General features: G+C 45.5%; 1 protein-coding gene across 17 annotated transcripts in view; it reads left to right on the top strand.

The window, feature by feature from the left end:
* Positions 1-11,002: 11,002 nt before the first annotated feature.
* Positions 11,003-14,090, top strand: part of LDB3 (LIM domain binding 3) — a 118,155-nt gene continuing 115,067 nt past the window's right edge. For 13 of the 17 annotated variants that reach the window (XM_072130750.1, XM_072130754.1, XM_072130758.1 and 10 more), the window contains exon 1: positions 11,003-11,113. In XM_072130750.1, the coding sequence (XP_071986851.1) occupies positions 11,017-11,113 (97 nt within the window). In that variant the 5' untranslated portion in view covers positions 11,003-11,016. The remainder of the gene's footprint in view (positions 11,114-14,090) is intronic. The other 4 variants (XM_072130766.1, XM_072130753.1, XM_072130767.1 and 1 more) reach the window with 2 other exon arrangements.

Consider the following 14,090-nt stretch of genomic DNA (forward strand, 5'->3'; position numbering starts at 1 on the left):
AGGCTGAGGTGGAGGAGCTGGAGGAGTGCTGATTTCGGTGACATGGGTGGACTGCGTGGAAGACTGACTGGTGGACAAATGGCTAGAAGCATTGTCCGCAATCCACGACATCATCTGTTCGCACTGTTCAGGCCTCAACAGTGCTCTACCACGAGTCCCAGTAACTTGAGACATGAACCTAGGGAGTGTAGCTCTGTGGCGTTCCCCTGCTCCCTCATCAGCAGGTGGTGTCTCACCCCGCCCATGCCCTCGTCCTCTACCCCTAGCCCTCGGGTTCAACATTTTCAAAATTAAAGTGTAAACTGTAAAAAATTTTTGTGTTTTTTTGTGTTTTTGTTTTTTTAACAAAATGATGCTATCCTATTGCTATGGCTAGTTTCTAACCTACACTGACAGCACACAACAGGATTTTGTGCTGTGCGTGATGACTTTTAGTTTTGGAAAAAAAAAAAAAGAAAAGAAAAAGCAGACTGTGCCTAATTCAATCAAACCCCTAATAAATTGTCCTACTTAGGTGTTTGAGATGGATATGTGTTTCACTATATGCTAAACAGAACGTTCGCAAGTCTTCCTGCAAATTCGTCACAATATGGTACTAGCTGCACTAATAGTGCCAGCAAGGCCAGCCACAAGCAAATCAACCAAAAATAAAATATATAACGCTATTGTAGCCCTAAGAAGGCCTGTTGGGTTCTCGTATGGCTAGTTTATAGCCTACACGGACAGCACACAACTGGATTTTGTGCTGTGCCTGATGACTTTGAGTTATAAAAAAAAAGAAAAGTAAAAAAAAAAAAGAAAAAGCAGACTGTGCCTAATTCAATCAAACCCCTAATAAATTGTCCCACTTAGGTGTTTAAGATGGATATGTGTGTCACTAAGAGCTAAACAGAACGTTCCCAAGTCTCCCTGCAAATTCCTCACATTATGGTACTAGCTGCACTACTAGTGCCAGCAAGCCCAGCCACAAGCAAACAAAAAAAATATATATATATAACGCTATTCTTGTAGACTCACTCCTGCCTAACAGTAAGCTAATATAACACCCCAACGCTATCCCTGCAGCAGCAGCAGCTCTCTCCCTAACTGCATCCAGACAGAGAATGATGCGAGCGGCGCGGGTAGGGGCTAGTCTATTCCAGGGTTACCTGATCAGGCCAGCCAACCACTGCTATCGACGTTTAAGGGTACCACGTCATGCTGGGTGGAGTGCAGAGTCTCCTGGCTTGTGATTGGCTCTGTTTCTGGCCGCCAAAAATCAAAACGGCGGGAGATGCCATTTTCTCGAGCTGGCGAAGTATTCGTCCGAGCAACGAGCAGTTACGAGTATGCTAATGCTCGATCGAGCATCAAGCTCGGACGAGTGTGTTCGCTCATCTCTATTTGCAACCATTTTTTTATGATAGGGGTTTTTGCAACTGGCTGGCAGTGTTGTTAGTTGCATAGGGCACATAAATGTGCAGTTAATGGAACTCAAGTCTTAGCGTTCTTAACATACTACTGAGTTGACCAGTAGGGACAAATGATGGCACTTAGCCAACATATACAAACAAGCTCTAATGCCTGTATAATTTCATTCAGACTACCACTGATGTTAAAAGTTCCATCCTAAGTGTAAATTCTAAAATTTGGTACCTTACCTGTGACTTGGAATAGTTGTCATTACCGAAACACCCGGAGTTCTACATTTTAATGGTGAGAAATTATAAACTTTGGTCATGTCAAAAGGGATTTAGAGACTACTGTTTATTACAGTGCAATCTGATAATGGATATAAGACATGGACGTCTTAGACCAGTAAATGTTATAAAAAAAAGTCACAGCCCAGTACAGGTTAATACAGGATGCTAATTTACCATGCTGACCGGAGACAACTCCACTTCACACAGCAGACTGATCAGAGTTTTTCAACACGGTCTCACAGGACGCCTTGGACACTGCCTTTAATGGAGCTTTAGTGTCTGCAGCCAATGACCAGAAAAACACACAGTCCAAGTACACAGTGGTAGTTTCCTGATACCAGGCTAGATGGAAAGCACTATGAATGGAAGATGATAGCGATAATTCTAATTGGGTGGTAATCACTAGGATCCGGGCAGTAGGTGGGTTCTGGGTCAAGGCGTTTCATATGTACCTCGGTGGAGCTTTGTTTCTTTTGTGATAATCTTTGGAAAAGTAGAATGAATTGTTAATAGCATTCTTGATGCATTTGGGGAGATTCATTATGCCAGCTTTCTGGTGGAGTAGACACATGAATCTCCCCCTCCCAGACAGTTTTCTGGCTTCTTTAACCCGAATGCCACTTTGGGCATGTCAGGTGTGAAGGGGGGTGGGAGGTGGGCAGGCGGAGATGTAAACGCCCAGCCCACCTGATTTACTACAGTCTTCACTGAAAAACCAGTGGAGACAACAGCAAACAAATCTGGTAGTTCTAACCTGGTTCTGGTTCCAAACTGCTGGAGTTATTAGTAGACATGGTTGACGTAGAGCCAGCGGGGAGAATTTTGAGACTAGCGTTCAAAATTCCAGTCTTAATGAATTAAGGGTGTTTTAAAAAAGTTTTAATATACAACTGTGTTAATTATTCATTAACATTATTCATTTCTTTTGACGTACTGTGGAATATTTGTTTTTTTATTAAGATTTTGTGAGCGGTCATGAATAGAGATGAGCGAACACTAAAATGCTCGGGTACTCGTTATTCGAGACGAACTTTTCCCGATGCTCGAGTGCTCGTCTCGAATAACGAACCCCATTGAAGTCAATGGGAGACTCGAGCATTTTTCAAGGGGACCAAGGCTCTGCACAGGGAAGCTTGGCCAAACACCTGGGAACCTCAGAAAAGGATGGAAACACCACGGAAATGGACAGGAAACAGCAGGGGCAGCATGCATGGATGCCTCTGAGGCTGCTTAAACGCACCATTATGCCAAAATTATGGGCAACAGCATGGCCATGACAGAGTGACAGAATGAAGCTAGATAGCATCTAAAACATGCAATAATTGACCCTGACACTATAGGGGACGGCATGCAGAGGCAGCGGCAGCAGGCTAGAGAGTGTCATGGCGACATACCCTAAATGGACTCAGGCTTCAAACCAATGGGTGGCAGAGAGGAACCAAAGGAGGTGAGCAAGAAGTGCTCAAATAATATCGGTACATGATAAAAGTTTGCCAGTATATTTTGTGGATTACACAGCAGGGTGGCGACAAAGTTAACATGGAAGCCATGAAAACAACCCAAAATTCTGCCTGACACAGCTCGTTTGATAAGGGGACCATGTATGGAGGCAGTGAACTAGTAGTAGATTAAAGGTGCTGCAGTTAAAACTATGTTAGTTGGATCTTGGCATGGAGCTGGCGCTCCGCTGCCAGGCGAGCTTTCGCCAATCCAAGCCCCTGTCTCTAGGCTACTCCCCAAACAGCACTTCTAAGAACCTTTTGTATAAGATCAAGTGTAGTAGCGTTCTTATAAGTTTAGGATATGCCGGGTGAGGGGAATGTAAACAGATGCGCAAGAAGCGCATGATGCGCATGGAGCTGGCGCTCCGCTGCCAGGCGAGCTTTCGCAAATCCAAGCCCCTGTCTCTAGGCTACTCCCCAAACAGCACTTTTGTATAAGATCAAGTGTAGTAGCGTTCTTATAAGTTTAGGATATGGCGGGTGAGGGGAATGTAAACAGATGCGCAAGAAGCGCTGAAATAATATCCCTAAATGGTAAAAGTTTGCAAGTATATTTTGTGGATTACACAGCAGGGTGGCGACAAAGTTAACAACTTTGATGTGGAATCCATGAAAACAACCCAAATTTCTGCCTGACACACCTCGTTTGATAAAGGGACGATGTATGGAGGCAGCTATATGGACGACTTTTGGAGGTAGGAATGGAGACAACGTGTGGAGGCTGCTATGGAGACAATTTAATTTGGATAGTGCCTGTATGTGGCAGTCCCAAACATTTTTCAAACCAGAGGAGCAGGTAGGTGGCCCTCCAGTAAAATGGGATAGATTGAGTGCCTGTATGTGGCAGTCCCAAAAATTGTTCAAACCAGAGGAGCAGGTAGGTGGCCCTCCAGTAAAATGGAATAGATTGAGTGCCTGTATGTGGCAGTCCCAAAAATGTTTCAAACCAGAGGAGCAGGTAGGTGGCCCTCCAGTAAAATGGGATAGATTGAGTGCCTGTATGTGGCAGTCCCAAAAATGTTTCAAACCAGAGGAGCAGGTAGGTGGCCCTCCAGTAAAATGGGATAGATTGAGTGCCTGTATGTGGCAGTCCCAAAAATGTTTCAAACCAGAGGAGCAGGTAGGTGGCCCTCCAGTAAAATGGAATAGATTGAGTGCCTGTATGTGGCAGTCCCAAAAATTCTTCAAACCAGAGGAGCAGGTAGGTGGCCCTCCAGTAAAATGGGATAGATTGAGTGCCTGTATGTGGCAGTCCCAAAAATGTTTCAAACCAGAGGAGCAGGTAGGTGGCCCTCCAGTAAAATGGAATAGATTGAGTGCCTGTATGTGGCAGTCCCAAAAATTCTTCAAACCAGAGGAGCAGGTAGGTGGCCCTCCAGTAAAATGGAATAGATTGAGTGCCTGTATGTGGCAGTCCCAAAAATTGTTCAAACCAGAGGACCGGGTAGGTGGCCCTCCAGAAAAATGGAATAGATTGAGTGCCTGTATGTGGCACTCACAAAAATTGTTTCAAACAGAGGACCGGGTAGGTGGCCCTCCAGAAAAATTAAATGCATGAAGTATAGCAAGAGCCAGTGGGCCCTGTCAAAAAATAGCCATTTTCCTCTGCTTTACTGTACAAAGAGGAGGAGAAGGAGGAAAATGAGGAGGAGGAGGAGGAGTGGATCAATTATTCAGGTTGAGCTTCCTTCACCTGGTGGAGATTGGAAATTCTGAGAAATCCAGCCTTTATTCATTTTAATAAGCGTCAGCCTGTCAGCGCTGTCAGTCGACAGGCGTGTACGCTTATCGGTGATGATGCCACCAGCTGCACTGAAAACCCGCTCGGACAAGACGCTAGCGGCAGGGCAGGCAAGAACCTCCAAGGCGTACAGCGCCAGTTCGTGCCACATGTCCAGCTTTGAAACCCAGTAGTTGTAGGGAGCTGTGTGATCATTTAGGACGATGGTATGGTCAGCTACGTACTCCCTCACCATCTTTCTGTAAAGATCAGCCCTACTCTGCCGAGACTGGGGACAGGTGACAGTGTCTTGCTGGGGTGACATAAAGCTGGCAAAAGCCTTGTAAAGCGTACCCTTGCCAGTGCTGGACAAGCTGCCTGCTCGCCTACTCTCCCTCGCTACTTGTCCCGCAGAACTACGCACTCTGCCGCTAGCGCTGTCAGAAGGGAAATACTGTTTCAGCTTGTGCACCAGGGCCTGCTGGTATTCATGCATTCTCACACTCCTTTCCTCTGCAGGGATGAGAGTGGCAAGATTTTGCTTGTACCGTGGGTCCAGGAGAGTGAACACCCAGTAATCGGTGCTGGAATAAATTCTTTGAACGCGAGGGTCACGGGATAGGCAGCCTAGCATGAAATCTGCCATATGCGCCAGAGTACCAACGCGTAAGAATTCACTCCCCTCACTGGCCTGACTGTCCATTTCCTCCTCCTCCAACTCCTCCAACTCCTCTTCTTCTGCCCATACACGCTGAACAGTGAAGGACTCAACAATGGTCCCCTCTTGTGTCTCGCCAACATTCTCCTCCTCTTCCTCCTCATCCTCCTCCACCTCCACCTCCTCCGATATGCGCTGAGAAACAGACCTCAGGGTGCTTTGGCTATCAACAAGGGAATATTCTTCCCCCGTCTCTTGTGACGAGCGCAAAGCTTCCGACTTCATGCTGACCAGAGAGTTTTTCAACAGGCCAAGCAGCGGGATGGTGAGGCTGATGATGGCGGCATCGCCACTGACCATCTGTGTTGACTCCTCAAAGTTACTCAGCACCTGACAGATATCAGACATCCACGTCCACTCCTCATTGTAGACTTGAGGAAGCTGACTGACCTGACTACCAGTTCTGGTGGAAGTTGACATCTGGCAGTCTACAATCGCTCTGCGCTGCTGGTAAACTCTGGATAACATGGTCAGTGTTGAATTCCACCTCGTGGGCACGTCGCACAACAGTCGGTGAGCGGGCAGTTGGAGGCGGCGCTGCGCTGCCCTGAGAGTGGCAGCATCTGGGCTGGACTTCCTGAAATGCGCACAGATGCGGCGCACCTTCGTGAGCAAATCAGACAGATTGGGGTATGTCTTGAGGAAACGCTGCACTATCAGATTTAACACATGGGCCAGGCATGGCACATGTGTCAGTCTGCCGAGTTGCAGAGCCGCCACCAGGTTACGGCCGTTGTCACACACAACCATTCCCGGCTTGAGGTTCAGCGGTGCCAGCCACAGATCAGTCTGCGCCGTGATGCCCTGTAATAGCTCTTGGGCGGTGTGCCTTTTGTCGCCTAGGCTCAGCAGTTTGAGCACCGCCTGCTGTCGCTTAGCGACGGCACTGCTGCTGTGCCTAGAGCTACCGACTGATGGCGCCGTGCCCACGGATGGTAGTTCGGAGGAGGAGGTGGAGGAGGGGTGGGAGGAGGAGGAGGCATAGTAGGCCTGAAACACCTGGACCGAGGTAGGCCCCGCAATCCTCGGCGTCGGCAGTATATGAGCAGCCCCAGGGTCAGTCTCGGTCCCAGCCTCCACCAAGTTAACCCAATGTGCCGTCAGCGATATATAGTGGCCCTGCCCGGCAGCACTCGTCCACGTGTCCGTGGTCAGGTGGACCTTGTCAGAAACGGCGTTGGTCAGGGCACGGATGATGTTGTCTGACACGTGCTGGTGCAGGGCTGGGACGGCACATCGGGAAAAGTAGTGGCGGCTGGGGACCGAATACCGAGGGGCGGCCGCCGCCATGAGGTTGCGAAAGGCCTCGGTCTCTACTAGCCTATAGGGCAGCATCTCCAGGCTAAGCAATCTGGAGATGTGCACATTAAGGGCTTGGGCGTGCGGGTGGGTTGCACTATATTTGCGTTTCCGCTCCAGCGTCTGGGGTATGGAGAGCTGAACGCTGGTGGATGCTGTGGAGGATCGTGGAGGCGACGATGGGGTTTTTGGGCCAGGGTCCTGGGCAGGGGGCTGACTAGCAGCTGACACAGGGGAAGGAGCAGTGGTGTGCACGGCCGGAGGTGAACGGGCTTGTTGCCACTGAGTGGGGTGCTTAGCATTCATATGCCTGCGCATACTGGTGGTAGTTAAGCTAGTAGTGGTGGAACCCCTGCTGAGCCTGGTTTGGCAAATGTTGCACACCACAGTCCGTCGGTCATCCGGTGTTTCCTTAAAGAACCTCCACACTTCTGAAGATCTAGCCCTCGCCGCAAGAGCCCTCACCACGGGAGCTTCACTAGTTGACAGTGGCGCTGATGCACCAGCTCTGGCCCTGCCTCTCCGTCTGGCCCCACCACTGCCTCTTCCAACCTGTTCAGGTCGAGGACTCTCCTCCGTCTCAGAAGCACTGTGTTCACCCGGCCTCTCAACCCAGCTTGGGTCTGTCACCTCATCATCCTCCGATCCCTCAGTCTGCTCCCCCCTCGGACTTCCTGCCCTGACAACAACTTCCCCACTGTCTGACAACCGTGTCTCCTCATCGTCGGACACCTCTTTACACACTTCCACTACGTCAAGAAGGTCATCATCACCCACAGACTGTGACTGGTGGAAAACCTGGGCATCGGAAAATTGCTCAGCAGCAACCGGACAAGTGGTTTGTGACTGTGGGAAGGGTCCAGAAAACAGTTCCTCAGAGTATGCCGGTTCAAATGGCAAATTTTCCTGGGAGGGGGCAGACTGGGGGGGAGGAGGCTGAGGTGCAGGAGCTGGAGGAGTGGGGATTTCGGTGACATGGGTGGACTGCGTGGAAGACTGACTGGTGGTGGACAAATTGCTCGAAGCATTGTCAGCAATCCACGACATCACCTGTTCGCACTGTTCTGGCCTCAACAGTGCTCTACCACGAGTCCCAGTAACTTCAGACATGAACCTAGGGAGTGTAGCTCTGCGGCGTTCCCCTGCTCCCTCATCAGCAGGTGGTGTCTCACCCCGCCCAGGACCACGGCCTCTGACCCCTGCAGTAGTTGGACGCCCACGTCCCCGCCCTCGTCCTCTACCCCTAGCCCTGGGGTTAAACATTTTTAAAATGAGAGTTATAACTTTTTTTTTTTTTTTACTTTTTTTTTTTTTTTTTGTGTGTTTTTTTTGTGTTTTTTGTTTTTTTTTGTGTTTTTTGTTTTTTTTTGAGTTTTTAGAACCAAACAATCCTATCCTATTGCTATGGCTATTTTCTAGCCAAGTATCAAAGGAAGCACACTACTATGCCAGATGAGATGACACTGAGTTATTGCCTAATAGAAATCCAACCCCTACTGAATTTTGCCACTTCAGCCTTTGCTATGGATATGTGCGCCACTAAGCGCAGAACACAGCGGTCGCAAGTCTCACTACAAATTGCTCAGAATTGGCAAGTACATGCACTGCAGAAACTACAGCCACCAGCAGATCAACCAGAAATCAAATATATAGAACGCTACTGTAGGCTTCAAGAAGCTATTTGTATTCTCCTATGGCTATTTTCTAGCCAAGTATCAAAGGAAGCACACTACTATGCCAGATGAGATGACACTGAGTTATTGCCTAATAGAAATCCAACCCCTACTGAATTTTCCCACTTCAGCCTTTGCTATGGATATGTGCGCCACTAAGCGCAGAACACAGCGGTCGCAAGTCTCACTACAAATTGCTCAGAATTGGCAAGTACATGCACTGCAGAAACTACAGCCACCAGCAGATCAACCAGAAATCAAATATATAGAACGCTACTGTAGGCTTCAAGAAGCTATTTGTATTCTCCTATGGCTATTTTCTAGCCAAGTATCAAAGGAAGCACACTACTATGCCAGATGAGATGACACTGAGTTATTGCCTAATAGAAATCCAACCCCTACTGAATTTTCCCACTTCAGCCTTTGCTATGGATATGTGCGCCACTAAGCGCAGAACACAGCGGTCGCAAGTCTCACTACAAATTGCTCAGAATTGGCAAGTACATGCACTGCAGAAACTACAGCCACCAGCAGATCAACCAGAAATCAAATATATAGAACGCTACTGTAGGCTTCAAGAAGCTATTTGTATTCTCCTATGGCTATTTTCTAGCCAAGTATCAAAGGAAGCACACTACTATGCCAGATGAGATGACACTGAGTTATTGCCTAATAGAAATCCAACCCCTACTGAATTTTCCCACTTCGGTCTTTGCTATGGATATGTGTGCCACTAAGAGCTAAACACAACGGTAGCAAGTCCCCCTGCTAATTCCTCACAAAATGGTAAAAGATGCAAATTAAAATAAAAAAAGTAGAACGTTATTGTAGCCCTAAGAAGGGCTGTTGGGTTCTTTGAGAATCACTCCTGCCTAACAGTAAGCTAATAGAACACCCTAACGCTTTCCCTGACCAGCAGCAGCTCTCTCCCTAGCGGCATCCAGAGACAGAATGATCCGAGCAGCGCGGCCAGCGGCTAGTCTATCCCAGGGTCACCTGATCTGGCCAGCCAACCACTGCTATCGACGTGTAAGGGTACCACGTCATGCTGGGTGGAGTGCAGAGTCTCCTGGCTTGTGATTGGCTCTGTTTCTGGCCGCCAAAAAGCAAAACGGCGGGAGCTGCCATTTTCTCGAGCGGGCAAAGTATTCGTCCGAGCAACGAGCAGTTTCGAGTACCCTAATGCTCGACCGAGCATCAAGCTCGGACGAGCATGTTCGCTCATCTCTAGTCATGAAGTTTTGGAGGATGCAATTTATAGGTTTAATAGAGAAAATTCCAAAATGAAACCTATAGTGTGATTACAGGGATTTAATATGCATTTTGTTTCATTTTTTGGTATACCAACAAGTATACATTTGATATTTGATAAACATAGACACAAAAATAAGTATGCTATGAAAAAAGCAGACCTTCGAAACATCTTACTCATCTTTGTCTGGACAATGACAACTTCATCCTTCTGACAGCACTTCCATATAATAATAATTTTTAGATTCAACAATGTAAGCAAGTACTAAACTAAAAAAAACATTTAAACGGACAATTACCTATCAGTTTACTTGAAGTTCATGAGCAACATCGTTCTTAAGGACTTCTTTTTGCGACTGCAGAAATATAGGGGTTTATTTACTAAGGGTCCACGGGTGGCATTTCCGTCAGACTTCTCAACATTTTCGGGATTTGCGCCACTGTGAAAGGGATTTAGCAGGGGATTGTGTCGCACGCGATCGGATTTTGGCGCAGCGGTGCCCGTGTTCATGCGAAGGAAATTGGAGAGGCGGCCGTCGAACGATACGACTGATTCGGACTGAGCGTGGGATTTAACATTCAATTTGTGTTGCAAGACAATGCACTTAGATACACCAGGAAAAGAAGAAGGTAAAGTTCCTGAGCGGAGAAGCGACAGATGCAGGATATCGGGCGCACGATCTTCGTGAATCGCGACAGATGTGCATTCCGGTCGGACAATGCACTTTTGGGGATCACGTAGGATGGGTAAGTAAATGTCCCCCATAGAGTTATAAAAGTTATGCAATGTCTTATATTAGAGGTTTTAAATTAAAGGACTTCGAATGTTCCTAAAAGGAACATTGATGTAGCCTGAGCCTGAGCACATACACATAACTCTATATTTCTGCAAGCCCGTCATATAGAGTTAAAATAAAAGATGTTACTCAGGAATTTCTTATTAGGACACATCTACCATCAGTAAACTGATAGGAAGAAGTCGTTTAATACAAGACAATAAAAAAAAAAAACTTATAAAGCATCCACATGTTTCTGCACAAGATGATAGGTTAGGACTTCATGTTTGCATCTTCTTAGAAAATAGGTCCGTAAGTCTCAGCCTGACAGATAACTACAACTGTAATGAGTCCACCTTAAGAGTTCCCTCCCTCCTCATCCCCTCTCCGCTAGAATGACGTCACACTGGATACACGGATCAGATAAATGTGCTTATGGAGCAACTGTTGAGCCACAAGAGCACCAGAGGGGATCTGCAGAACAGCTCCCAGGTAGAATCTAATGCCTTAAAGGCTGTGTGACTAAACTAACACCTATTCTAGAGGCAGGGTCTTTACTCTGCTAACTTTCTGCCTAGCTTTTAGCACTTGGTGAATGGCTCTAAGCTGCGTTTGACAGTCTGATGTTGTTTTTTGTGTGCTTGAGCTTACTGTGCCAGCTGGGACTTACAGTAACCCATTTGTTCACTAATCGCAGGGGATCAGCTGTTTTCATAGCTCTAAAGAGAGAAGAGGAGCTGCCTGCAGCTCAGCACTATGACTGTCTATTACTGGCTTATCTCAGCCACCAGTATCTGCGCCTGGTAACTGCTATCTATATGCCTTTTTATGGACAATGGATTAAAAAAAATAGTTTGAATCATTCCATGTCCGTGCTCCATAGCATATTCTTTATTTATGTTTTAAATCAATATCCGTGCCCCCACCAATTTAGTAATTGATATTACCTGTTGTATTTAGTGAAGAAGTTCTAGATGACATAACTCAGTGTACATGTACTCAAATCCCACGCTAGACGCATCCGATTAAAATGTGCTATCCTGTTAGCTGAACTTCCAAAGATCTATTCTTGGGGTCTGAAGAATAAATCGGATACAAGGTGCAAGGGTAGATATTTAGTACAAGCTATTCATAGACACTGTTAACGAAGATGTCTGTGATCCTAGACTTTTGCTGAACTAATTTACCAAATGAAAATATACAATATACTGTATAGTCCATGGGGTGTGATAGAAAATGAGAAGCCCTGGCGTTAAAGTTATCTATTCACATGTCCTAGAAGATCTACTGGCGATCCATTTGTCTTGTAGATCGAACCTGCACTCACATGGGAGCAAATAATCTTTATGGCTTCTTCACTAATATTTTCAATTAGGGGCTAACTCGCACATCTATATATTATGGACATATAATTTATATCTTCCCTATGGTCACAATACAATTCAGTAGATTTTCACTACTGTGATAAACACAGCTCATCTCTGGATATGTGACTTATAAGCTGATGGGTGTGATAGGCCCCTTTAAATTAAAGGCACATCAATATGTCCCTGGTTTTACAAATGGTTAGAAAGGACTTCATTATGTACCAGTTTTGTACCATTGATTTAAGTGGTTCAATTCTTGTTTTATTATTGGAGTTTGAGTTGAGTATAAATGTTGGAAGGAAGGAAAAACCCTCAATCTGAAAAAGGAAATAGCACTATCATATATACCTATCATAAAGCATAATACACAATATTATTTGAAAGTAACGTGACACAGATTTCATCTCACATTTCTCAATAGACACACTTCCTATTTTGAAAAGTGGAAGAGATACTTAACTGGTACTTGATCATAGATATTAAAAATGTCTCTATACTGAGTGTACAATAACCTTAAACATGTCCCTTAATGATGTCTTAAAATGTTTCAATGAATACATTTAAAATATTTAATAAATATGATGGTCATTTCTATAGCTTAACTTTATAATATAACCAGATGACCATCAGTATACTTTATACTGATGGTCATCTGGTTATATTATAAAGTTAAGTAATTCCACAGTAAACCCATAAACTCACTGAAACCTATTTATATTCCTTGCTACAGCGCAGAGAAAATATACCCAGCTTTCAGAAAAGCTTAGACTCAACTTTCACGCAGTCTATGTGAAGGCCTGATGGTCTGACCAGCTGCCCTGGACATCTCCAAGGAGCTGTATTCTATGAGATCTACTCCTTGACTTCCTCCCCTCAGTGTGCCAGCAATGAATGCTGTACTGTCAGATGGATTACACCCGCACCTGTCACATAACATACATTCAGGGCTGCCCTGTATGACATGCCCCTAAGAGTGGCTCAGACCAAGAACTATAAAATTCAGCCGTAAAATGAAATATTTGGACATACGTAATGTGGCTAATTTGATAAATGTCCGACTTCCCTTTGTGTATAAAGGGCATCTAAAGCTGAACCAAAATCATCAAAGTCTTATATAAAAATACAAAGTTACTAAAGTAACTAATATTGTAAAAATATTGGTAAAAAATTATAAAAAATAACTGCTGATACATTTAAACAGTAAAGCAGACTGGGCTCGGACTGGCTCACAGGGGATTCCACCGGTGGGCCCATTAATTTGGTGGCCCTCACAGTATGTCATAGATATATTATTCAGCATACAGCAATTAAACCACCCAATAATTTTATGAATACAGATGCATTGGATAAAATATAAATATATAAAGAGATTTATCATAAGTCTCTTAGAGCAGAACTGTTCTAGTTGCCCATGGCAACCAATCAGAGCTCAGCTTTCATTTTCCAACAGCCGTTTATAAAATTACAGCTGAGCTCTGATTGGTTTCCATGGAAAACTAAAAAAGTTTAACCTCAGATACTTGATGATAAATCTCCCCCATAATGGATGTGCCCATCCTCCATGGGCCTTCTCAATCACACTGCAATCACATCTTTCAACTGCCTGATGCCTATTACTTTGTGAGATTACAGAGCTTGGAGGGCCACAGTTAAATGCAAAGGCCAGTCAGCAGATTACAGACAGGACTCCAAAGACCATAACAGAAATTTTCCACAAATTTATTGGTCTAAATTTTTTTTTTTTTTAATGCTACCTTACACATTTTTGCAGCATTTTTTGTAACACATAGGGCCACTTAAAGAGGACTTAAAGAGGATCTGCCCCCCTTATAAAAGCTCTAGAAGCTGCTTAATAAAGTCTACTTGAGTGGGCGGGTGACAGGCGCATGAAGCCTGCCAGTCACCGCCAGACTATGACGTGATAGGGGCAGTCAGGGGAAGAAATAGCGCCTCAGACCCGCAAACCCCCCCCCCTCATGAATATGACGGACCGCTGTAAACTCGGTTCTGTCATTCCCAGGGTATGGCAGTGCAGTGCTCGCTAGCTTTATTGCAAGGTTCCGATAAAGCTAACACTGCTGCAGCTCCTAGAGCGTTTTTTT

This window comes from Engystomops pustulosus, chromosome 11, assembly GCF_040894005.1.
Source record: "Engystomops pustulosus chromosome 11, aEngPut4.maternal, whole genome shotgun sequence".
Lineage (NCBI taxonomy): Eukaryota > Metazoa > Chordata > Amphibia > Anura > Leptodactylidae > Engystomops > Engystomops pustulosus.